General features: G+C 42.8%; 1 protein-coding gene and 2 long non-coding RNA genes across 29 annotated transcripts in view; 1 reads left to right on the top strand and 2 right to left on the bottom strand.

Annotated features, from left to right (window-relative positions):
* Positions 1 to 21,115, bottom strand: part of MPDZ (multiple PDZ domain crumbs cell polarity complex component) — a 107,491-nt gene extending 86,376 nt beyond the window's left edge. For 10 of the 27 annotated variants that reach the window (XM_077921290.1, XM_077921291.1, XM_077921294.1 and 7 more), the window contains exons 1-5: positions 21,003 to 21,113; positions 11,946 to 12,030; positions 10,016 to 10,182; positions 1,418 to 1,633; positions 259 to 398 (exon numbers count right to left, since the gene is read on the bottom strand). In XM_077921290.1, coding sequence (XP_077777416.1) covers positions 259 to 398; positions 1,418 to 1,633; positions 10,016 to 10,182; positions 11,946 to 11,961 — 539 coding nt within the window. In that variant the 5' untranslated portion in view covers positions 11,962 to 12,030; positions 21,003 to 21,113. Of the gene's footprint in view, positions 1 to 258; positions 399 to 1,417; positions 1,634 to 10,015; positions 10,183 to 11,945; positions 12,031 to 20,375; positions 20,468 to 20,556; positions 20,643 to 21,002 lie in introns of those variants that run through there. The other 17 variants (XM_028712819.2, XM_077921283.1, XM_077921280.1 and 14 more) reach the window with 4 other exon arrangements.
* Positions 21,116 to 21,283: 168 nt separating this feature from the next.
* On the top strand, positions 21,284 to 25,610 carry LOC114587805 (uncharacterized). Its single transcript, XR_003704334.2, has 2 exons — positions 21,284 to 22,080; positions 24,083 to 25,610. It is a non-coding gene; the product is annotated as an uncharacterized LOC114587805 (long non-coding RNA).
* LOC144325965 (uncharacterized) lies at positions 23,027 to 26,732 on the bottom strand. Its single transcript, XR_013391137.1, has 2 exons — positions 26,015 to 26,732; positions 23,027 to 25,746 (listed from the first exon to the last, which is right to left on the bottom strand). It is a non-coding gene; the product is annotated as an uncharacterized LOC144325965 (long non-coding RNA).
* Positions 26,733 to 27,077: the final 345 nt, after the last annotated feature.

The following is a 27,077-nucleotide window of genomic DNA, read 5'->3' as shown; positions in this document are numbered from 1 at the left end:
GAAAATTGCAACATGTATAAATGAACACAATAATTAAAAAATAGATAAACAATTTGGGAAAGAAAGATCTGAAATTCAAACTGTACATGAATGGCATGAATATTACAATCTTTATAACTTCCAATGAGCTATCAGTCGTGAGCAATATAACCCTTTGTAGCTGTTATACTATTGCTCATGACTAAAAGTGGCACTTCTCTTACAGATTTCTTCCCATCTCTAAAATCTGACTAAGAAAGTGGTTCCTGGCAATCTCACCTTTGAGCCACACTTCCATCTTGAATCTCCTGCACAAATATGCCCAGTTCACCTCTATATTCGCTCTTCAGGCCAACTACACTGAAGCCTAGACCACCGCTTAGAGGCTTCACGAGTTCTATGGTTTCAACAAGGCGTCCCTGTAAGAAAACCAGCACCATTTTGAAACAAATTCAGAAGCAATGTGGTTTCAAAGTTTGTGCATGTTTAAAGAAACAAATTACAAATAAACAAACCAGGCAGGCAACAAATAAATCCAATAGAGGCATAACGAACAGGTCCTGTTCTGATCACTGTGGTTAGGCAGTCTGGGCATCCCACAATGAAGCATCTCTTCACCCTTCTCTTTCAAGTTTTGGGACTAAGTACGGTTACCTTTACATATCCACCAGCATGTCCACTAACCAAATTTAGTGCCAAATCACAGTTTGCAACCATGCAAAAGTGGGTTAGGAACTTGCGTTGGGGTAACTACAGTTAGTGCTAACATTTAAGAGGCAAAGCTCATAAAAATGGAGAAAACTTGTGGCATGTTCCTAATCCCCTAGCACAGGCACATCCAACTCCCAAGAGACTGCAATCTGCTCCCAGTATAGGAAAACTGGCAGTGATCTACCCACTGTCGTTAGAGAGAGGAGGAGCATGCGTGGGGTGGCTAGGTGGGTGAGTGGGTGGAAGGAAGGAAGGAAGGAAGGAAGGAAGGGATGGATTGCCCAGAGTTGTTTAGTTTTTTTTAGGGAGTGCCCCAGAGTTGTTGAGCTTTTCGGGGGGACGATTGCACAGGGTTGATGAGTTTTTTAGGGGAGAGTACCATGAGCTGTAGAGCTATTTTGGGGGACTAATGCACAGGGTTGTGCAGTTATTTTTAAGGGGGGTGCCATAACTCGCACACCAAACAATCCACAGCTTTGAAACGCACACGGCGACAAAACCAACTTTCATCTCCCAAATCGCCAGCAGCGGGCACCTAATGACTGCCCAAGGGGTGGATACATTCATTGCCCACTACAGTTGGATCCCTCTTAGGAATACACGATGGACCGCAATCGACCACGATCATCCAGGGATCTGCCTGTAGATTGCAGTCAACTGGTTTGACATGTCTGCCCTAGCAGAAGGCCACAGTGCCAGACAGTTAATTCAAGTTATGAAGTCCTACCTGTGCCATATTTCTGATCAGTAGTTCAAAGTCATCACTAGCCGACTTCACAATAATCTGAGGAGATCGGGCAGCTGCTTCTAGCCCACTAGAAAGACTGCCATTCTGCTGAGCCAACAGATAGGATTCATTCGGGAGTGAAGTTTCCACAATAGCAGCATGATGAGAAAGCTGTAGGAGCTCGCCAGATGAGGAGATAGAAGGTGCAACATGTACCTAAAAAATTATGCAACATTACTGGATTTTAGTTGTGAAGAACACAAGAAGAAACAGTAACTGGGCAAAACACACAAAACAAAATAGAAAAAGCCCCCACATAAACCAACGTTGGAGGTTTATCACGCCCTTAATGATACGGCACATGTTCAAAACAGAGTTAAAACACTACAGAAGTCATGAAAGAAATCAATGGAACACTGTATGATAAATGTTCTACACACTGGTGGCTTAAGAGTAAACTGTAATTGAAATTTAGTATAACCACACATTGGCTTTCTTAGTGGCAGTTAATAAGTTATCTTGGTGGGGGGACATGAGGGCACAGAAAATGGCATGTAGACGATAAGATTTTTAGAAGGAAAACAATAAAGGGGTTTTTGGCAATAGTTTGAGAAGAAATATAAGGAAGTGGTGGACAGAGAAACCTGAACTGGAATGGCATAAAATTTATAACCAAAGACTAGAAAACGCAAGTGAACATTACCAATTGCTTTACCACATAGACTGAGAAAAATATACACTGGGTGTTGGACAAAGACTGAAGGTGTGGATCCTCAAATGCAGATTTGAAGCCTATCTGGTGGTCTCACTCATTAATAAAGAAATATTGGGGGAAAGTAATCAGATTAATCACACTAATGACCCTTTAGGTTATACCATTAAATCCTTGGACAATTTGATTGGGCTATCTAGATGGTCACATTAAACCCCAAATAACTGGTGTGGAATTTATTAACTGTTGTCAATCTGTCAGTAGCTCAAATATGCAACAACAAGCAACCACTTATGATAAAAGAATAGCAGAAATGGTCCAACTGCATCAAAGAAAACAAAAAAGTGGAAATTTTAGAAGTAAATTACTTCTGTAGATTGAAGGTATAAAAAACAGATATGGTATGGCTACAGATAACTATAATAGCTTTTTCCAATTATTTCTGATATATGAACAGAATGTTATATATTTATGTACTTGTGTTAGGTATGTCTGGGGTCCCAAACCGTAGTGCGTCTGCAATTAATATTCATATTGATTTTCAAATATATTTTCATTGCTTCTTTTATTCCTTATATTACACTTTCCTTTATTACCATTTGAATTCTATGGAACATAAGAAATAAAAGAAGCAATAAAATTACAATTAGAAATCACACAGCATCTAGCACAACACATTACAAATGCTATAGCCAGCAGAAACCAGCTGAAAGAAGCAGTGGTCCGTAGGATTATTTCTAAACTTTGGGGAATATAGCACCAGGAGAAGATCTTAGACATAACAAACGAAACATTTGGATAGATCATTCTATAGCAGCCTAAGGGCTATTTTGGGTGCATCCACTGTCAAAAGACAGAATGCTGGAAAATATGGCTTAATGTTCTCATAAGGAAAACAAGGGCCATCTTTCTTGGAATATAAAATGGGGATAGGCTTCAATGCTTTTAACAAATCACGGCTCTTGGAAGCTCATCAAACTATTACTTCTCCCCTCTCTTAGGGAACAACATAGCATGCTTCTGCTAATGCAATGAAACTGCTTTAGAAAGAAAATATTTCTCTCTTACTACCCTTCCAAAGGTAGAATGGGAAAAAGTCAAAGTGAATCAATGATTTTTAAAATATATATATTAAAAAATGGACTGTTTTAATTTAAATTGGATTTTGTTTTAATTTAAATCAATCTTTTTAATTTAAATTGGATTTTTAAAACAAAATGCTTTTGGAGGGAAAAAATCTTTCTAAAGATAGTTTTCTATTTAAGTTACATTATAGTCCAAAGGCCATCAGGAAATAAGGATTTGTTTTAAGTTTTTCATGTGTGCTGAAACTCAGTCTAAGTTTTTTTAAAAAAGTTTAACCACATCAGTTAACAAACTTGGATACATATACTATAATGTTATTGTTTGAGTCAAATTGTTTAAATTGTTATTAAGGAAATGGTTATTTTTCTCCTTCCAATAAAGTACAGCAGAAAAGTTGTCCAAATATAAACAGATAACTTAGTAAACCTCACAATAATTTCATAATTATCTGTGTATGTATTTCTAACAGTATAACCAAATCAGTAATTTTTGATATAACTGTAAAAACTATTCTGAAAAATTATTATTCCAAAAATGAAACCTTCATCTGGTTGTAAATATTAAGATTATACCAGCAGGAATGCCTTTAAATCGTGATTTAAATCAATTTGATTTAAATCAAATCCACCCTAGAAAAAGTGGAGCACAGCTTCCTAGTATGCCTTTAGATCAGCTGCAGAAGAGAAGAATGAAAACATAACCTTAATTCATCTAATTCAAGATTCTAAGACTTCTTGTTGTTGTTTTAATAACGCTTTAGTATAGACTATGGTAGAATTCTGATGTTTTATTGACTACTAACTCGTCCATGGTAATTGATAGTGGCACTCCACTCTAATGATCTTTATTCTTAAAGCTAATTAAAGAAATTGAGTTGCATGTTCAAAGGGGATTAGCTTAATGTGAAAAGACTATGTCAGACAAAGTGGCTTCTGGTTACTGCATTACAGCGCAGCAGAGGGGGTGGGTAAAACCAAACCAAACACAAAAACGAGAGAGTAACTCAGGTGTATGGGGGAAAAAAATATTTTAGCCACTGTGAATCCAATTGGCCAATAGTAAACAATTTAAGTGGTATGACAGCTTCAAGTCATGCAGAATGACACTCTTGTATAAATACCTGTTCAGTGAATACACCAATTGTTTCTGTAACACTTTCCAACATTCAGTGCGTCCTACATGTCTGGCCTCTTCCACAACCACCCTGTGAGAGCTGAGACACAGCAACTTGCCCAAAGCTAGCACATGAGCGTCACAGTCACATAAGTATCTGAATCTTGACCTACTGTACTATTCTGGCTCCAGCTAGGATTAGCGCCTTTCCCTCAAGAAATCCCCAACAGCTTTAGAAATGAGCAGGAACGGAACACATGCCATTTTTCTCTGCACAGGGATACAGTGATGGGAAAGATGGTCTGATTAATTTCTGCCTGTTAAATTCACCAGTTCAGGGCAAAGGGCCTTCTGTCAAGGAAAAGGTGGCATTCCCTACTCTCAAACGGATTATTCCTGGCCCTATTCACATGCACTTGGAGTCAGGGGCACCAGAACCACACAGCTACAGCTTACGTGTGAATACCTAGAAGGGACACAGGTTAAACCACAGAGCCTAAGGCTTGCAGATCAGAAGGGCGGCGGTTCGAATCCCCGCAACAGGGTGAGCTCCCGTTGCTTGGTCCCTGCTCCTGCCAACCTAGCAGTTTGAAAGCACGTCAAAGTGCAAATAGATAAATAGGTACCGCTCCAGTGGGAAGGTAAACAGTGTTTCCGTGCACTGCTCTGGTTCGCCAGAAGCAGCTTAGTCATGCTGGCCACATGACCTGGTAGCTGTACACCAGCTCCCTCGGCCAATAAAGTGAGATGAGCACCACAACCCCAGAGTCATCTGTGACTGGACCTAATGGTCAGGGGTCCCTATACCTGTACCTTTTTACCTAGAAAGTAAAGTAAAGGTAAAGGACCCCTGGACGGTTAAGTCCAGTCAAAGGCGACTATGGGATGCGGCGCTCATCTCGCTTCAGGCCGAGGGAGCCGGTGTTTGTCCCCAGACAGCTTTCCGGGTTATGTGGCCAGCATGACTAAACCACTTCTGGTGCAACGGGACACCGTGACGAGTGCCAGAGCGCACAGAAACGCTGTTTACCTTCCCGCCACAGCAGTACCTATTTATCTACTCGTTTTTGAACTGGTAGGTTGGCAGGGCATTATGGGAAATGATATATGGTGACATTAAAAAAAAAGAAGATGTTTAAAGTAAGCCCAAAAAACCTTACATCCTAGGGACAGAAATTCCAAAAAAGCTTGCTAAGTTGTTTATGTATGTAATTAAAGCAACTAGCATCCTTTACACTCAAAAATGGAAAAAGGAAGAAGTTCCTCCTCAAGAAGAATGGATAAGCAAAGTTATGGACTATGTCAAATCAACAAAGCTAACAGCTAAAATAAGAGAATCAATTGATGATTCTTTGTTTTTGTTTTTGGAAGAATGGAAGCCCTTTCCAGATTATTTGAACCAATATTCTAATTTGAAGAACCCATGAGCAGGATTTGAATTATGAGTAACAGAAAGAATTAGAGACTGTTGTATTACTATTTTTGTTTTAAAAAAAAGAAAAGAGGGAAAACAGGATGCAGCAAGAGGGGGATAAGAAAAACATATCAGAAAATGGGATGGAAAGTCAATAATGTAAAAGAATATATTTTTAATATGTATTGGAATTGTAGGTGGAATTTCTGGAAGTTTAATAAAATTAATTGGGGTGGGGGTGGGGTGGGGAGAGAAACGCAGGTGTGTGCTCATCCAGATTAAGTATTTCCACAGGAAACAATAGGACTCTCAGAGTGTGTGTATCTGCATGTGATTCAGTTCAGATGTGACATATTCTAAAGTAGCTCAGTGATCACTGCCACACAACAATAATGCCTTTTGTAGTTGTAAGTCATATTTTTCATTGCATATAAACTGTTCTGCTTCACAATAAAAAAAGCCACCGTTAACTCCATGATGAGGTAGCTTTATAGCAAAGTGATTATGTATGTACTGTATGAAAGGAGCATAGCTTTGTTCTATAAATTGCCTTAAGCTAATTTGCCACAATTGCCTTTCCTTTTACTGTATATAACATCTGCAATATTGGCATAATTTGGAAGGAAACAAAAAAACAAAACCCACCACCCTTCGAGGCCACAATATATGATAAAATGTACATTTGGGTAACTTTCATTGCAATCAAATGCTACTTTCTGTATTTTGTTTGAAATGTTACCCAATTAAAAAAAAATCTACTTCAGTTGCATTTATGGAATGTCAGCATTTTAGGCAACAAAATGAGAGTGAGCACTTATTTCAAAAACTTTTGCCTTAACTCGCACTGAAAGGAGCGAAGAGGAGAGCAAGGGCAATAAAATTTAGGAGATTCCTGCTTGTTCTTTGTTCAATATACATACTTTGGTAAAGCACTTCATCTGCAACCTACAGGAGCACAAGTTTTGTTAGTAAGGTGGAGCTAGGGTGTCAATGCTTACAGGAACACATAAAGATGGGGTTGCTTTCTGTGCTTAAAATGGGCACTAACACACAGCGCCACTTAACCTGAGCTCCTTTGTGCCAGGTTGCTGCTGCATATTGAGTTGGAGAGGGCAAGAGGTGAAGCAGTGATGAAGCTGGCATGCTGCAAGCACACCAGGAGAGCCAATCTGGTGCTCCTGCTGGCGCATTTGCACTGCACAAAACTTACTGCCTCCTCGCGCTCCCCTCTCCCTCCCAGTATGCAGACGCAACTCAGCTGAGGGGAGCTCGGGTAAGCGGTGCAGCCCCACTGCGCTGTCCACTGCTGAAAACAGGGATACTATGACCATGGTTGAATTTATTGCCTTATATGTATAAAGAAAACTATGCAATTGGACTACCTGATAAAATAGCAATGGAAGTTGCACAAAACTCTTGGAAATTTGAACTGGTCTCAGAACCTCGTTTATATTTCTTCTTTTCCAACTTAAAAAAGCTGATGGCAACAGTGGCTTCCATGAAAGGTTATGCCTCTAAGGAGTACCATATTTTTCCATGGATAACACGCCCCCATGTATAAGACTATGCCATCTAGTGTCACATTTGTATAATGCATGCAAAACGCACTTAAAACATGGTATTTGCAGCTGAGTCTTGTGTCCAGCACGTTCTACACTGACTGTTTATAATTTCCCCAAGGCGGAGAAGGTGCTTAGCACAGTGCCATGATTTTAACAGAGGACTTCTGACTTGTGATATCTTTCTCTGAGAGCTCAGTTTCTTAATTGAAGGAACGTTGGTACAGACATGGTTCTTAAAAGTAGGAAGCACTGAACCAAGAGCAATCTGTCGCTGGGTAGAAAGACAATGGCAAAAGGATTTGGTGTGATCCACGCTGGATGGTTTGGTGTTCAGGGTAATTAAGTAGTTCTGCAATTTACAGAACAATCCTGTGCAGGTCTACTCAGAAATCAGTCCTGCGTTCAATGGGACTTAGACCCATGTAAGTAAGCGTGCATAATACCACAGCCTCAGAGTAACGTCAGAACTGCCTGCAACAGAAGCAGTTGACCGGTTCTGCTGTTTTTCTTCACACATTTTTTCCCAGTGGACTACAAGATAAGCTCCAGCACTTTTTTTTTCCAGCTGGGGCTGTGCACAGGCTACAAATCAAAGGAAGGAAAGCAAGCATAGTTGCATCTCAATGCAACTCCGGTTGAAGCCATGAAAGAAAGAAAGAAAGAAAGAAAGAAAGAAAGAAAGAAAGAAAGAAAGAAAGAAAGAAGGAATCTACTAAGGAAGTAGAAACAGGACTTTAAAGGGGTGCACGTGAAGACAGGCTAGACCCCTTACACTGCAGTCAGTAATTTTCCACCCTGCAAAATCTATCTTCAAACTTGTATGAAAAAAATTTGAAGAATGTCACCCAGCCAAGGAAAGGGATTTTTCTCATTAGCACAGCTTTGAGCTTTTCCAGTGGAGGAGGGGAAGCAAGCACTGTTGGAGCGAAGGCTGGATTGCCAGCACTGAGTGGTGGTTGTGGTTGTTTTTATTTGAATATTTAAATATTCCAAATTATAAACAAAAGCCAAATGAAGACTTAAGAAGTTTGTTATATCACAAGAGCAGAATTTATTTTTATTTCTTTTAGTTTTGTCGTTGCTCCCTTATCTTCAAACACCGGGCTTTTGCTATGGCATCAGACTTAGAAAAACGGACAGAGTGGGAATGCTCAGAGGGAAAATATGCGCTTGCTTTTAGCGTGCTGACATGCAAATGAGTGCTGAAGGCAAAGTACCAGTTTCTCTCTCTGAAAGAGAGAATTGATTCAGTCTGGTTTAGTCCCTAGCTGTTGGGATTTTCTTCCTACTTATCTTGCTTACTTTGCATTTTAAAATCCTCAACATAAGCAACAAATCTTGTTTATTTTAATGAAAAGGCTTACAAGGCAACCTATCAACAGGCATCTGAGCGCCAGTTATAAAACATCCACGCTTAAGTGAAATGTTCTAAACAAATAACTAAAAACTCCTTAAGCTTTGGTTCTTCCAGCCCTTTAGCACGCAGACAAGGAAGCTCCGTATCTCATCAAAGGAATTCTTTCCCAACTATGCCCAAAAATGCACGTATTTTTAAAAAAATACATAGCGCAGAAGAGTAAAGGCACTGTAATAATGATAACAGGGGGCTCAGAACGTAATAAGCCATATTATACGTGGATGAGCAAAGACGTTGTTGCTTCTAGCAAAAGGAAAATAGAAGATTTTTATGTTTTCATTTCTTCAAAAGGTGGCTAATGGCTGAGATATGTAGCAGTAATACTAATGTTATAATAAATTTGTCATAACCCAGTCATATGAGTGGTGTACAAAGAATAATGTTGCTGTTGTTGTTGTTGTTATACTCGCTTCAATGCACCAGATTTAACTAAATAAAACAGATGTGTGACAATTGCCTCTATATTTAAACTATGACCAGCACCTCACACATTTGTGTTCCACTCATTTGAGTGAAAACCAGGAATGTTAGACTACAAGTCTACACTCACCTAACTAAGGATCAGGCCCCTTGAACTCAATGGGATTTACTTCTGAGCGGGCATGTATAGTTCTGCACTGTTAGCAATTCATATTCCTTATGACAACTGCATTCCATTCTTATCACATTCCTGATAATGGCTGGAGTCGGGCCTTCATTACAAATGGTATGTTTCCACAGGCATGCGTCACATAACTCAAGGCAGGGCTTAACACCAGCATTCTTCTGTGTTGCACAAGTTAGCCAACGGTTGTAACGTTTTTAGCAATAATAATTTTATTGTTTTATCTTTTATGCAAACCACTTTGAGGGCTTTGCGGTATCCAAATTTTGTGAAATAAATATATATATTCATCTCACAATGTCAGCACAAATATAAAATTTCTCTTTTATTTCCAACAGCTAAAAATAAGGTCAAAGAATGAATCCCCACTACTCTCAGGCTAGTATGACAGAGGTTAAATGGCACCGTTCTTCACAAAACACCTTGGGGGAAATAGTGTGTGATACCAGTTATCCTAATTTCAGTAGTAATAGTATTCCTAAAGTTTACAGGTTATTACCTATAATCAGTATTCAGTGAGAAAACTGCATACATTAAGAATGCCAAACTTGCTAAGTTACAAGGAAATTTTTGGACATTTTTACTGTTTGGCCGTCTATTTTGCAAGCTGATCAGAGTGTTATCAGATAAAAGGATTTGACAAAGTCGTATTGGCATTTCCTCTTTCCCCTGGAGATGTTACCATCCTACCTGATCTCTTGATTGTGGAAGAGAAGCCTGAAGGTTTAGGATTTGATTGAACAAAGGACTTTGCAGCACTGATTTCAGTAAACTCAGTTTCTCTTCATTTGCTGTATCACCTCGTTCCCGTAATTTAGCTTGCAGGCGTTCCACTGCCTGGAGGGCCCGGTGAGTATCTGAAAGAATATTCCCTATTACTTGGTACCCTTAATGTGCGTATATACTGTTAGGCATAGATGCTTACATGCTACTTTATCAACTCTTAAAACAAGATGGAAATGTGGATGTCTCCACACACTTTTTTAAAACGTCCGGTTTAGTAGAAATTGCATCCAACTGCCCTGTCACAGCACAACGCCAGCAGAATATGCATTTAATTATACTTTTAACTGACTGCATTTTAGCTTTCTACAGTTAACCCATGGCCCAAATGGATTCTGATTTCCTGAATGGATTTTTATCAGGGAGCTAACACAAAATGATGGGTGCACCATTGTTTTGAAGCTCAGGAATGTATAGTCCTCCTTTCCAGACAATAGTAATCATATGGCCCAATCGCTGATTGATGGATGCACCAATAACATGGTCCAATCATTCTCCTCTATCCATATACAGTGGTGCCCCGCAAGACGAATGCCTCACAAGACGAAAAACCCGCTAGACGAAAGGGTTTTCCATTTTTGAGTTGCTTCGCAAGACGATTTTCCCTATGGGCTTGCTTCGCAAGATGAAAATGTCTTGCGAGTCTTGCGATTTTTTTTTGCTTTCCCCCCCTTTTTCTAAGCCGCTAAGCCGCTAATAGCCTTTTAGCCGCTAAGTCGCTAAGCCTTTAATAGCCGCTAAACCGCTAAACCGCTAATAGCGCTAAGCCACTAATAGGGTTGCTTTACAAGATGAAAAAACCGCTAGACGAAGAGACTCGCGGAACGGATTATTTTCGTCTTGCGAGGCACCACTGTATGGGAATGTCCTTCCAACCATACTACTTGAGACATGGCTTTGTTCCATACGAAATGCCTTTGAAGGCCCCTGTTTATTTTGTCTTGCCCTTTGGCCTTCTGTCCCCGATTGAGCCACATCTGTCTTCCCCATCCAGGGCCTGCTCACCTTGCTTCATTGTTCTACTATCTGCTTCAGGTGTTGGCTTAACTAATGAGATCAACTTCACCTCTTCTTTGGACACCAACACCCATCTGCAAGAGGCTATAGCTGAATATGCTCTACATGCAGATGGCTCCAGGTTCAATCTCTAGCTAAAAATTATCAGCTAACAGGCAGTGTTTGAAATAAGCCAAGCACCAGGTGCATTTTGCACCTGGCTATCACTCACTTGCGACCCAATGAAGATGCCAGGGCGCCAGAATGTAACCTGGCATTTACACCATCTAGAGGTGCATCTTCACTTCACTTACCCCACCCCACTGCCATGCTTTAGGTTGTCAAAGTTCTTAACCTAGTTCAAGGTAGTCATCTGAGCTAGCCAGATGTTTAACTGAGAATCAATCGCAGTCAGTCTATCATTTGAAAAATGAGACACTGGAGCCGGCTTGCCCCAAAATGGCAACTAGACATTCCATTTTGGCAAATGTAATCTTGGTTTAAGGAGCCATTTGTTTCTAACACTGCTAACGGGGCTGGTAAATAGCTCTGCCTAAGACCTTAGAGAGCTGCTCCTAGTCAAGAGTACTGTGCAGGATTGACCAATGACCTCACTTGGCATAATACATCTTCATATAGATCTATAAGCATTTCTTGCCAGCAGTCTTAGACATTAATCTCCACCAGGACTTCATCTCAGTGAACTGTTTACCAATGAACGCAGCATGTATTTCTCCTGAATTTGGATAAACACGAGGAAACACAGTTCACCATAGCTCTTTAAAAAGAGAATGAAAAGGGTTTGTTAAGTATCTAAATGTGTTTTGGTATCATGTCTTACCTATTGTTTCAAACATGGCCTCCAGTGGCTTAATTTATACTTCACCAAACAGCAGTCAGCAGCTCAAGGTCTTCTTACAAGAGAACTGTGGGAGGGAGAAAGATTTTAAACACACTAAGCTGTAAAAACAGGAATTTAATACTACTATGTCAGAACCATACCCCCGCCCCGACTGACTGCTCTAGCAGAATCTCAATCAATCACTTCTTATTTCTGTATTAGTTGTAGTCCAAAAAGTGAACAACAAGCTAATTAGATACCTCATCTCAAATGTTTGCACAGTTGTCATGTCACTGCAACACCACAGTGATGTTGTGTTGTAAGAGATTGAACTGGCACCCTGTCCTAAGCAATTTACTAGCACAGGCATACAACAATTGCTTCTTTTTATTTAAATGATAACAAACATCATGCTGCGGTATTCAAAATGCAGGTTCTAAAACCCACTATGCAAACTCTCATGAAGATATGGAGGAAAAGAGGGGCAGAGAAAGTGGGGTGCTGCAGAAATATGTAGTTGTAGAAGCAATGTGGATGCTTTTCTATGCTCCCCATAACCACTGGGCACCTTTTTTTTTTTTTTTTGCTCGTTTTTCACCAAAAGAAATAATTCAAGGGAAATTATACACAGCTGCAAAGACAAACAGAAAGTGCAACACACACATAATATAAAGAAAAGACCATCACTAATTAAGGCAGGGCAAGTCCCTGGATTTTGCAATTCTGTTACCTACAACACACCATCCCATGCTATTTTACTGAAACTTCGGCATTTCGTTAAAAAGCATGTATCCTGCAATTCCTCTCCAATAGCTGTGAGAATTCTTTTTTGTGCTTGAACGCATAATTTCCAACCAGAAGTTTCACCGTGCTTCATTAAACCGGTCCTCTTAATATTTCACAAATCCATTTTCGATAAATACCTCGGGGGAACTATAAGGCTTACAGCATCAGATTAGCAAACATGCGATGCCAAAGATAGAAGGTGCAGTAACAGGCTTTGCCTTGCAGCCCTTACTGCAGGCAATGGCATTTCTCAAGCCTTGCTGGAATTAACACTGACAACCAGGCCCCACGTGTTCATTAGGTAGGCTGGACTTCGCAGGGAAGCAACCTCCCATTGGGATAGAAGAGAGGAAGCTTTTTGTGTGCGAGTGCCACGTTATCAATTTTACAGAGGCCAGCGAATGGCAAAAGGAACAGATTTGTAAGCTGAGCGCCCACACAAAGAGGAATGAACCATTCAGGCATTCACACTGAGATGCACATTGCCTTATACATACAGTCATACTTCCTTACCTGAGCCCCCATTATCAAATGAGAGGGTGAAATTAGATATGAAGTGAGGTGTCCTACTTATACATCCCTAGGACTTTTCTAGACGGAGCTACACAATATTAGGGAAGTGTGTGTATATTTAGCATCTGTGATCACACCATGCAAACACAAAACTTGGTACAGTGGTGCCTCGCAAGACGAAATTAATTTGTTCCGCGAGTTTTGTCGTCTTGTGATTTTTTTCGTCTTGCGAAGCACGGTGTCGGGAAAGTTTTGGAAAAGCTTCAAAAATCACCAAAGTCTTTAAAAACCTCAAAAAAGGCTACCACACCGCATTCTATGAGTTGCTCCTCGAAGTCAAGTCACAACTGTATTAACAGTGTTAAGAAAAAGGAAACAAACTTGCAAGATGTTTCCGTCTTGCGATGCAGCTCAAAAAACAAAAAACCCTTTCGTCTAGCGAGTTTTTCGTCTTGCGAGGCATTCGTCTTGCGAGGCACCACTGTATCTGGTCATCCAACAAGTTTCTGCTACCTTTTGTTGTTTTGTTTTAGAGGAAGCCTCTAGCCCTTCAGCTACAGAGATAAGTGATGGTGAGCTAAATAGCCGGAGACAGACGAATGACTGTGCACATCTAAAGTTCAAAGGTAGAACTGTTCTAGAAAGCACACAGGTGATCCAGAACAGAACTTCAGAGAATGAACAAAACTGCACAGGGAGGGGGGAAATGGACCCAAATCACCTCTTCCTTCCATTCAGGGGAACGTTCTGTGAACAGACCTCTGCTCACACATTTCTGGACCCAACCCACTGTAAATAAATTAAACCCACTGTGAGTAACACTTCACCGTGAGTTCAAATGAATTCATACTATATATGAAAGCGAATCAACGTGCCTTTCCTTCAGGGAGATGCCCAAAAAGCAACACAAACATTTTGTCTGCCTTGCCAATCACTCTTTTGTAGCGTAAAATGCTTTCATGTAAATATATTTGGGTTGGCACCATCAAGCCCCATTCAAGTCTTTGATCAACATGATTAACCATTTCATGAAGGAGGGAGTGGAGCTGGGCCTGAGGCCACTAGCCCCACCCCCACCCCTATGCATATGCACAGCAGCGGAGTGTATGCCCACACTGCCAGGGGTGGGCACATGGGGGCATGCCATGGCCAAGAAGAGCAGGTGACAGCTTTGCCGCTCACTCTCCCCCTACTCTCTGCTACCAGGTCAGGCCAGGTCAGGCATACCTCACCGTGGCCGAGGTGCGACGCTCTCTGCCTTGAATGGGAACCCTGTGTGATCAGCAGGCTTCCGGCCCAATGTGGAGATGGAGGCTGCCCATGCAATACTGAATTTTGATCTCCATAAGCAGAACAGAACCCCAACGCATGGATGTTGTTGCATCACCAACAGAGACACAAGGTAAGTTTGGGACCAGAAAGAGCACCCTCACTTCCCCCAACCTTTATGCTGAAACCCATACATATTCTCGAGGACAGTACTGTTAAACCAGATGTTTCTCTAAACTAGGGTTTATGTCCAAGAAATCCTGGACTTGTCCTCTTTTTTGGGGGGGGGGGGGGGCAACAGGTCAATCCTAGGTGATGTTTTACATTTCAAAGGAAATATTCAGGATTTGGGGGTTTGTTTGTTTGTTTATTTATGGGGTTTTTGGTGCAGACACAGAGAAGCTCAGACTTGGTCTCAGGCGCCGCAGTCCTGTGTACCTATTTCCCCAGCTCAGGCTGGCAATGGTTCAGGCTGTCCTCTTTTTTTTGCTCTTCAAGATATGACAACCCTACTCTAAACACAACTGAAATCTCAGAAGTTTTTCACAGCCTCCTTTTTTCATTCTCACTCCCACGCAGCTCGACTCACATTTTCGAAACCTTTCTGTGCATGAGTATTTGCATCAGGATGTGGAGACACATTAAGATGTGCATACTATTTAAAGCATGCTTTAGTTATGCTCCACCCACGCTCAGATGAGCATTCCCATCTGTGGCTTCAGCTGATGATACTCAAAAGGAAACTTGTTTAGACATATAGGTCCCCTTGCTGCATCAGGTGAAATTAATCAAACGATGACTATTTTAACTCCAAAGTTAAGGCACATGCAAGAATATGATCTATTCTCAAACTGTGATGCATAATATAATAACCATGAAATATGGTTGCTACTTTACCTGTTCAATACTGTAACTGATTGTTCCTCGCACAACCGTGGGGCACTATTTTTTGTGATGACATGTTCTTTAAACACACACAAGATCCTGCTCATAACTAGCATTTTTGAGCCCACTATCTTGTTTCTAAACAAGCAATGCAACTTGGTCACTGGTCTTATCAAAGCTGGGACAGGTTAAACCAATGCAAGAGTAAATGCAGTGATAAGCCAAAGTTTATCACAGTTAATGGATAAATGAATTGCCTCAATCAAGTCACTATATTGGAAACCCAACTGCCTAAAAAGTGGGGGAGGGGAGTATGAATTGTTTTACAGAGTGGTGGTGATGCTAAAACAAGATAGGAACTATAAAAGGTTTTAAAAACTGTTAATGCTAATTAATAAAAGCCTGACAAAAGTACAAATAAAAGATAAAACACATGATCACTATTATTTTATTTCTTATTTTATCAATACTTGTAGAACATTCTAATTGTTATAGGAATTTGTTTTTATTGTAAACTCAAATTATACACCCAATTTATTCCTACTTTTATATGCACTTGGAAAAAGTACACCAGGAATGTGACAAGTGCAGTATTTATATAAAGAATATATTTATCAATGCATTTAACTGATCTGCATCTGGGGAAATCTGCTTAAACATATATCCACAAAGACACAATTAAACTATGACATAAAAGAGTTCATACAATTACTATAAATCTATCAAAACCAGGAAAATGCTATTTAAGATGTGAAATTTCTGGAGGGCAAAAATTGACCATTTCCCCAATCAAATATAAAAGGCATAGGAAAAGGGTAAAAGCCTTGTAAAGTTATTTAGTAGGCAAAGCTAAACAAAACAAAACAAGTGTCTACATAGATTCCCTTGATTAGTAAGAGAAAAATCCATTGGGATTTATTCATTAAATAACCACTGACATTTAATATTCTCATATTTTGTATAGTCTGTCTCATATTTTGTTTGGTGCCCTTTTTCTGGTATCTGGGACATCAACCACATGAACTGGCTTGTGAGAGCACTGGATTTTTCACCCATATGCTCTGTTTAAAAATGATGCCCACAAGTGTCTATCCCATAATGTCAGAACTGTTTTAGGGGGGCGTGACACACTCACTTCAAATCATGCATCTGAATAAGATTCAATAACACATATCATCCAATCCAACCTACTGATAATTCAGGGCATTTGAAAATATCTGGCAAAAATTCCATGAAGCAAAACATGTCCATAATGGTATCATCAAACAGCAAAGGAGTGAGCAGTCTTGCTCCCGAGTCCTTGTGAAGTCTAGGTATACACACCAATAAACTCCTGCATACCATGTAGAAACATAATGGCATTACAAAACCAACTTGTCTCCTTTGCTTTTTTATTGCTCTGTTTGTTTGTTTGTTTATTTATTTATCTGGCTTAATATAAAACAAAATCCGCCACCGAAGTAAAATTTGCAAGTGAAGTATCCTGTTGCTTCTAACTACCTGGCAAATAAAGCTGATCACATAACAGCACTGACATACACTCTTTTTTGCAGAAATTCATTACAGTTATTAATAATTGTTTGTGCTAGCTTTGTTTCCTAACAGTTAATGTGGGGTTCTGTAATAAATGTAAGTCTGTCTTTGCTACTGTTCAAAGAAACCATTTCTTTAAATATTGATCATGATTTAACCAGTCAACATCTCCATTCACCTCTGACGGTAGAAAAGAAAGCCGCATATATAAATTTCAGATAAATAAATAAATTCAAAATAAGTGAAGTTATTTTTCTTATACAAACTAATAACCACACAGCACACTGTTGCTAGAAGCTCTAGGATCAGAAAGCAATAATGAAACATCAAAAGAATTCACATTAAAAATATTTAAGCAGCTGATTTACATAATCCAATTGATTTCATGAATACCATGTTAGAATTCTCATGAATACTCTTGTTAGAAAGCCATAAGTGTTTGAATTTGAATTTTATTACTGCAAACTGGGCCTGGTCAAACCTAAATCTAAAGATTAAAGTATAATCTGGGCATTAGAAGATACTAACCTACTAAACATTCAGACTAAATTGTCATAGAAAAGGTTCAGTGCTCTCATGCTTATAGATGTCAAAAAATATATAGGGAGGAGACAAGAGATAAAAGCTATCTATACCAGCATTCAGAGCTGCGCTTTTCTACTTTCCTAAAGCTGATATTGACCTTGGCTCTCCTAATGCAGATTTCTATTTTAACCCAAGACAAGGAGAATGTATATCAATTCTTTATGGGAAAGCATGTCAATAGAAGGTTTAGGGCACGCATTCATCAAATTCAGTGGCATTCATAAATGTAAATGTCTATTTCTCTGTTAATTATAAAGAGCGCAGGTAACAACAGCAATCTAACAAAACATAAGTTTTTGTTTTGACACAGAATGGTTTCTTCAGTTCATGATTTCATCAAACACACCAAGGGAAAAGTCCTAAACATTTCACTAAAACTAGGCCTCCTTAATTTTAGCCTTCCTTTCTTCCCAACAAAACCCAATTCAAACCCACATTTTCCAGCATCATAACTAAAATGAAAGCACAGCCATATTCTAAGTTTGCTGGAATTTTCAAAGCAGTTTGCATGCCAATTATGCTAAAACCCAGAACTTTCCCTCACTATCTACTACCATAGTAAAAAGCACCTGACTTAGAAGGGGAGCCAATTCACACAATCATTTTGCCACACGAAACTGCCCCTTTGGCTTGCAAAGACACTGCAGAGCTCAAGCGTTAATCATGCTTATTCTGTTTAGGATTGGGGCTTGGTATTATGGACAAATAACATCATCCTGATCTTTGCTCATGCAGGAGCTCATGCAGAAAGCTAACATGCTACTACAAATTTTTGTTCAATACAATACTGAAGGCAGGTCCATCTGCACGCATGTGCCTGTTTAACTTCTAAGTGCATGGAGCTTGTCCCTGTACAGGGCATACCACTATTTGTCCTTAATCTGGACTTCTTACAACTCAGTTCTCAGACCTGTTTGCTGGCCCAACAAGTCATTGCAAATAGGTTGTAACGCCCACCATCTGTGCAATGTGACAAAACATGTCACTGTAGCAAAGCAAAATAAACAACCAGATACAAAATGACTTCAAGTCAACTACAACAGCCTAACTTGTTTATCAAAAAGGCTGCCTACCACTTTTCCTCCTTAGGTTTAGAGTGTAGTTTTGCCATCGGCAAAGAAAAGAAAACTTACTAGACCACACTAAGATCCATTAATATGCTGACATTCATTTCAGTGAGTGCACTGAACTGCTTACTGGAGAGGAGACTGCCATAAATAATCAAGCACAGTTCTCCAAAATGTCATGCGAGCCTTTCTTTAAAATGGGTGCTATATTATCAAGTAAATACAAGACATCTTTGCAGACAGGGTCATGCTATACAGAACTCAAGCCTCTTGTCCTCCTATCTGTAAAAACGCTGGCGAGAAAGTCTCGGTACTGCCATGCAGTATTTATACTGTACTATAGTTATTCACTAGTCCATAAAAGCCTTTGGAAAAACTAAATTAAGAACCACCACAAACAAAAAGAAAAAGCATCTACCATTTGAAGTTTGATTCTAATTGTATTGCACAAAACACCTACAGATCTGCATGATTACTTGAAGAAAGAATTCACTCCTTATTTGCACTCTTGTGAATTATTCTAGATCCACACTTTAAAGATAGCCACATGGTCTCCAGAGAGTAGCACAGAGATAGTTGGCAAGAAAGAAAGAAAGAAAGAAAGAAAGAAAGAAAGAAAGAAAGAGCTAATGATTAAGATAGATAGTGCATCACTTTAACTTAACAGTCACGATGTGAAAGAGAGTTAAGTAAACTGAAGTGCACTTCAGCTCTGAACTGGGGCTTTGCTTACTGCATCAAAAATACTGAAATGGTGTTTTCCATACACTACTAATGACCCCCCCCCCCTTGCTTTGGGCAAGCGTTGCTGCAACATGTGTCCAGCAGAATAGGCACACGCCACACAAATATTAAGGGCAGTGGTTACTATGTTCATACACCGACTTTGATCGGGACCATTTTACACATTAGTTGTACTTTTAACACAGGGGATTATATCAATTCCCGCACAATTAATATGTTGAGCAGCGACTGATGTTTGGGCCTTTTCAGCATGAGATGTAAAAGCGGCTGGGTGTGCAGGATAACACCTATATCCAGTTGCTTACTTCGCTCCTGCATATACACAAAGCCAATACTCTTCTGCTCCAGGCTAATTCAATGTGGAGTAATGATCAAGTCCTTAACTGTGTGCTCCCAGCAGACTAAAACCCTATCCATTCAAGCACACCAAAAGTGTGAGGATTGTGCATTTCTCTACTTTTTTTAAACCAGTCATTTTAAACACAAGGGGGGTGGGAATAAGCCTTGTTAAGCAATGCCTAGCCAAGGGTAATGATCCTGAGTGTGTAGCCGCGACCACAACTAACCCTCATTGTTCCGCTCCCAACAAGAGCAAAGGCGGAGTTCTCGGCTCGCTTTAGTTTAAGGTTACCAGATTTTTTTTTCAATGAATCCGGGGACACTTTTCAACTTCAATGGATGCTGTATGGCGACTGATTTGTAAATCCGGGGACTGTCCCCGGGAAACGGGGACGTCTGGTAACCTTACTTTAGTTCTCTCCGGCTGCTTTCACAGAGAAGGGCAAAAATGTGAAAGCGACAAGTCTGGCTCTTTCCGGCTCAGGATGAGGCTCCTTGGCATCCTCGCTCCCTGCCCGCTCCACTGCGCATGCAAACGGAGCGCATCTCTCTTTTCCCCCCTCCCCGCATCTTCTCCTCTTAGCAAAGCAAGTTCCTTTCCATTTGAACTCCCTGGGTTCGCCTAAGGGGAGAAGAGAGGATGCTCGCTGCTCCCCGGTGCCCCCCCACTCCCCCCCCCCAAAAAAGAGCAAAGGCGTCGCATTGATACCGAGTGTTTCTGGACGGTAAAGGAAGCTGGGAGAGCGGCGGGAAGGAAGGGAAGGCGAGCAGGGAGCGTGACCGCAGGAAACTCCTCGCCAGAGGAAAGGGAGTGGGGAGATGGAGCCCAGCAGGCCAGGCCGGGGAAGGCGCGCTTTGGTGGGCCTCCCCATCCCTCCTCCTCCTCCTACCCGCGGCAGACGCTGAAGCAGAACCGGCCCGCCGCATCCCTCCTGCTCGTCCAGCCGCCGAGTGAAGACCCGGACCGAGACCCGCCCCTCCCCCTCCCCCCTCCCGGCAGGTCCCGCTGCTGGACCTGGGCCAGCCCGAGCAGCTCCTGCCCAAGAAGCAACAGGCGGCCTTCGCTCCGCCAGCCGGTCTCCCCCCGCCCCACGCAGGCCAGGCCTGGCCGAGCCCTCCGCGGGCGCAGCGGGGCGCGCGACCCCCTTCTCTCCACCCCCCTGGAAAAACGAGGCTGGACGGGAGAGGCTGGCGCGCACCCCACCCCCACCCCCAAGCCAGCAACGCCCCCCTCAACGCCGCCGACCCAACCGGGATGCTCCCTTGGGGGGGGGGGGAGGTTCCCAAGAAGACAGGAAAGAGCGAGATCCAAGGAGGAGTTTGCGCAGCGCCTTACAGTTGTTGCAACAGCAGCAGCGCCGGTGGTCGAGTGCGGGTCGCGCGAGGAGCTTGCGCCGCCGCTCCGGCCTGATGAGCTGGCCCGAGCCCGGCTGGGCCGAGGGTGACCCTCGCCCTCCCGAAGTTCAGCCGAGGGCGTCGCGGGGAGGGGGCGCGTCTTTTGTCCGTCTCCGGGGAGGGGCTGGTGCCAAGAGAGACCCGCTTTCTCTCTGCCGGGCGAGGTCCCCTTCGGCTCCTTTTGCGCCCTCGGAGAAACGCGCGCCGGCTCCCCGGACCCTGAATCCTGTTACGGCAGTTGCCCTATTTTCCCCGCGGCTGCTCTGGGAGGAACGAAGCGAACGGGCGGCGGGAGGGAGGGAGAAAGCGAGGGTCGGATTCGGCCCGGCTCTCCTCTCCAACACGTGTTAAGAAGTTTCTTCATTCTCTCCCCCCCCCCCCCGCGCCCCGTTTCGCTATTAGGTGGGTAGCCTCAACTATGGAACCCCCTCCCCAATCATCTAGGGGCCAGATTACCTTCTCCCCCCCCCCAATAAAATATTTGAGGAGGACAGACCCATTCCCCCCAAAAAGTTAATGGGCAAAACCATTCAGATGCTGTGTGTGTGTGCGCGCCCTGTCCTGGGATTGGTTATGCGAGCTGGGGCTTACCTGCGCCCCCTCCCCCCATAATAATATTTTATTCAAGTTGGCACCCCTGCCCCCAAAACAGTTTGCCTGGCCGGCCAGAGTGTTTTCTTTGAAGCACCAGGTATTTTTTTAACGGGATATTAATTGTCCTGCTAATTATGCAGCTGGCCGCTTGCTCTGCTGCTGCTTTCAACTTCCAGGAATCTTTCACGTTTTGGTCTTATGAGAGCCTCAGGGCAAGATTTGATCCACAGGCAGTGATAAAAATCTGTTTTAGTGGATGAATGCATGCATAGCATTAACTATGCCTGAAGAAGAAGAAGAAGAAGAAGAAGAAGAAGAGGAGGAGGAGTTTGGATTTGATATCCTACTTTATCACTACGCTAAGGAGTCTCAAAGCAGCTCACAATCTCCTTTCCCTTCCTCCCCCACAACTAACCCTCTGTGAGGTGAGTGAGGCTGAGAGACTTCAAAGAAGTATGACTAGCCCAAGGTCACCCAGCAGCTGCATGTGGAGGGGCGGGGAAGCGAACCTGGTTCACCAGATTACGAGTCCACCGTTCTTAACCACTACAGCACACTGGCTCTATATAGGTCAAAAGGCTCTATGTAGGTCAAAAGGCTGCTTCCAGTATTTTTAGGATGTTAGGCCACCATGATGCTGCCTCTTCCTCAAAATATTTTCATTCGGTACATTTAGGGCTGATGTTATGCATATTTGTGTAGGGGTACTGTGTAGGGATACTGTAAACCCTGGGACGCGGGTGGCGCCGTGGGTAAAACCTCAGCGCCTAGGACTTGCCAATCGCATGGTCGGCGGTTTGAATCCCCGCAGCAGGGTGCGCTCCCGTTGCTCGGTCCCAGCACCTGCCAACCTAGCAGTTCGAAAGCACCCCCGGGTGCAAGTAGATAAATAGGGACTGCTTACTAGCGGGAAGGTAAATGGTGTTTCCGTGTGCGGCTCTGGCTCGCCAGAGCAGCTTCATCACGCTGGCCACGTGACCCGGAAGTGTCTGCGGACAGTGCTGGCTCCCGGCCTATAGAGTGAGATGAGCGCACAACCCTAGAGTCTGTCAAGACTGGCCCGTATGGGCAGGGGTACCTTTACCTTTACTGTAAACCCACAATTTATTTTAATTTATTTATTGCATTTATAGAGCACCTTTATCTGAGAAGGGTTTCAAGGTGGTGCATTGGTTCTCCCCCTCCGCATTTCTTCCTCACAGCTACAGCTGGGCGATACCTGGTTTCCAACATCACAATATATTACCAGCTAAGCATCGTGATATAGCATCGTCATATAGTGATATATCACAATGTCTGAAATAAGGATGGAACTATGTAGAAGCATGAGCTGACTTTACAGTTTTCCCCACGTTGTGATTTTTTGCATAGTGCGCACACAAACAAAAGCATATGATTTGTGATCCATTGCCAGGTCTAAAATTGTGAAACTGATGTCACGACATGGATTTCAAACTGGTTTTGGACAATATATCTCACAGTCCCACTCAAAACAACCCTTTGAGGTAGGATAGACTAGGAGATGGTGACTGGCCCAAGGTCACCTGGTGAGTTTCATGGCTGAGTGGGAATTCAAACCCTGGTCTCCCAGGTCCTAGTCCAACACACTAACCATTACACAACAAAAGGGTTACAATCTGGGGATTGTACCCAAAGCCAAAATCCCATTCAATCAAAACACAATGAGGTCAATGTAGGGTGGAATTACTTTCCATCTGCTTATTATTGTTGTTGTTATTGTTATTATTAATTGACAAGCGCTTAAACCTGAATACGCACAAAGTGAATGTGTATAAGTTGTGGGCTTACTGTACACCCCATTGAACTGTAAGGAATGTAAACATGCATAGGATTATGCTGTAAAAGGCCTACATCAAAGAAAACCATGAATATTCTTGGGAATAACAGATATAACTTTTTATCTGCAATATATTAATATCTATAATTATGGTCCTTACAGGAGTTGGTGTTTTCATTTCAAAAGCTTGTGTTTTAGTTATATACAGTATAGAAGATACTGCAGGGAAAAAATGGAAATAACAAAACTATGTTCCCCTTTCTGCCACAACTTTTTCTACTTAATGTAAAGGCAGTCAGTGTAGTCTAATACTTAAAAGAGTGTTGGACTAGGATCTGGGAGACCAGTTTGAATCCCAAAGGGTTACCTTGGGTCACTTACAGTCTTTCAGCCATTTCTCCTTCACAGGGTTGTTATGAAAATAAAATGAGGAGGGCGAGAATTGTATGCCCCACCTTGCGGTCCTTGGAGGAAAAGTGGGATATAAATGTAATTAATTAATATTGGTAGGAAACAGCTTTGGGAGGTATAACAGTCTCCGCATGCCATGCCTTGTTGCCAATAAAAGGGAATGGTTTCACTTAATGTATTTAAATCAAGTCACTGAAGCAATTTTCTTTTCTTGGCAGTATAAACTGGAGACTACGTCCGTTGGGTATGATCTGTGAATAACTACAAGAGTACAACAATTCTGCACCAGAGTACATATACTGTACAGTCACTGAACTCTGCATGTGAATACTGTACAAATGTACCCCCTAAACTGCTTGTGTATCCAGGTACAGAGATTGTACATGTGTTGAATGTAACATGTGAACACACCCATTATCTGTCCTTAATCTGGGCTTCTTACAACTCTGTGCTCAAACCTGTTTGCTGGCCCAACAAGTCAATTGCAATGGGTTGTAATGCCCGCCATCTGTGCTGTGCAATGTAACAAAACATGTCACTGTAGCAAAGCAGGATAAACAGCGGGATACAAAATGACTTCAAGTCAACTACAACAGCCTAACTTGCATATTGAAAAGGCTGCCTACCACCTTTCCTCCTTAGGTTTAGAGTGTAGTTTTGTCATTGGCAAAGCAAAGAAAACTTACTAGACCACACTAAGATCCATTAATATGCTGGCATTCATTTCAGGGAGTGCACTGAACTGCTTACTGGAGAGGAGACTGCCATAAATAATCAAGCACGGTTCTCCAAAATGTCATGTGGGCCTTTCTTTAAAATAGGTGCTATATTATCAAGTAAATACAAGACATCTTTGCAGACAGGGTCATGATACACAGAACCCAAGACACTTGTCCTCCTATATGTAAAAACACTAGAGAGAAAGTCTCTGTACTGCCATGCAGTGTTTATACTGTACTATAGTTATTCACTAGTCCATAAAAGCCTTTAGAAAAACTAAATTAAGAACCGCCACAATCAGAAACAAAAAGCACATACCATTTGAAGCTTCATTCTAAGTGTATTACAGAAAAACACATACAGATCTGCACAATTAGTTGAGGACAGAATTCACCCATTGTATGCAATACTGTAAATAATTCTGAATCGACACTTGTAGAGATAGCCAAATACGTCAATTTATATAAGTAAGCCTACGAAGTGTCTGACACTGCAGTCTGGTAATCTCCACACAATACCACAGAGATTACAGTGGTTGGGATTTTCAGGGAAGCTAATGATTTAAAATAGATAGTGCACCACTAAAACTCAATAGTTGCAATGCAAGGGAGAGCTAAGTGGACTGAAGTGCACTTAAACTCTGAACTGGAGCTTTGGGGCTTACTACAGACATGCATTTATTTTGAAAACACAGAAATAGTGTTTTGCATAGACTGGCCCCTTCTTGCTCTGGGAAAGCGTTGCCGAATCATATTTCCAGCAGAATGGGCACATCATGATACAAATATTATAAGCAGTGAGGACTATGCTCATACACTGGTTTTGATCAGGACCATTTGACACATCAGTTATTCCTTAATACAGAGGGGTTGCTATTAATTCCCCCTCGTTGATCATCAGCTGATTATCGGGCATTTTCACTGCGAGATAAAAGGAGTGGATTTATTAGCACGTGCAGGATGTCTGTACGGTTTTGCTCACTTTACTCCTGCCTGCACACCAATAAACTCTTCTATTGCACGCTAATTGTATCTGAAGCAATTATCAACTCCTTATCTCTGTGCTCCCAGCTATTACAACAGGTTAGAAACCTAGCTCTACCTATTAACGTGCCCCGAAAGAGCGGGCGATATTCATCTTTCCGCCGTACTTCCAACACAACCTCAGCCTTGGTATGAGCTTTCGTGTGCATGCACACTTCTTCAGATACACTGAATCTGAAGAAGTGTGCATGCACACGAAAGCTCATACCAAGAACTAACTTAGTTGGTCTTTAAGGTGCTACTGCAAGGAGTGTATCTGAAGAAGTGTGCATGCACACGAAAGCTCATACCAAGAACTAACTTAGTTGGTCTTTAAGGTGCTACTGCAAGGAATTTTTTTTGTTTTGACTATGGCAGACCAACACGGCTACCCATCTGTAACTGAACCTCAGCCTTGTTAAACAACGCCCAGCCCAGGTGAAGGCGGAGTTCTCGCCTCCCTTTCGTCCTCTTCAGCTGTTTCCACGGAGGAGGGCGAAAAAGCGAAGCGAGCCAGACCTCCTTCAACTAGGGATGATGATGCTTCCTTGGCATCCTTCGCCCCCCAGCCCGCTCCACCGCGCATGCAAACGGAGCACATCTCCACCCCCCTAAAAAAAACCCCTTCTCAACAATGCAAGTTTTTTTCCATTTGTAGCTCCTCGGTTCGCCTAACGGGAGGGGAGAGGATGCTTGCTCCCCGGTCCGCCCCCCCTCCAAAAAAAGCAAAGATGTTGCATCTAACTGCGCAGCACGACCAACCCCGAGTGTTTCAGAGCAGCGGGGGGGGGGGGGGGCGGAGAGAGAGACCAGAGAGTAGGAACCAGAGCTGCCTGGGAAGGCGAGCAGGGAGGGTGACCGCAGGAAACCCCTCGCCAGAGGAAAGGGAGGGGGGAGACGGAGCCCAGCAGGCCAGGCCGGGGAAGGCGCGCTTTGGTGGGCCTCCCCATCCCTCCTCCTCCTCCTACCCGCGGCAGACGCTGAAGCAGAACCGGCCCGCCGCATCCCTCCTGCTCGTCCAGCCGCCGAGTGAAGACCCGGACCGAGACCCGCCCCTCCCCCTCCCCCCTCCCGGCAGGTCCCGCTGCTGGACCTGGGCCAGCCCGAGCAGCTCCTGCCCAAGAAGCAACAGGCGGCCTTCGCTCCGCCAGCCGGTCTCCCCCCGCCCCACGCAGGCCAGGCCTGGCCGAGCCCTCCGCGGGCGCAGCGGCGCGCGCGACCCCCTTCTCTCCACCCCCCTGGAAAAACGAGGCTGGGCGAGAGAGGCTGGCGCGCACCCCACCCCCCCAAGCCAGCAACGCCCCCCTCAACGCCGCCGACCCAACCGGGATGCTCCCGGGGGGGGGGGGGCTTCCCAAAAGACAGGAAAGAGCGAGATCCAAGGAGGGGCTTGCGCAGCGCCTTACAGTTGTTGCAACAGCAGCAGCGCCGGTGGTCGAGTGCGGGTCGCGCGAGGAGCTTGCGCCGCCGC

This window comes from Podarcis muralis, chromosome 17 (genome assembly GCF_964188315.1).
Source record: "Podarcis muralis chromosome 17, rPodMur119.hap1.1, whole genome shotgun sequence".
NCBI classification, from domain to species: domain Eukaryota; kingdom Metazoa; phylum Chordata; class Lepidosauria; order Squamata; family Lacertidae; genus Podarcis; species Podarcis muralis.
This window is presented reverse-complemented; position numbering and strand designations above follow the sequence as displayed.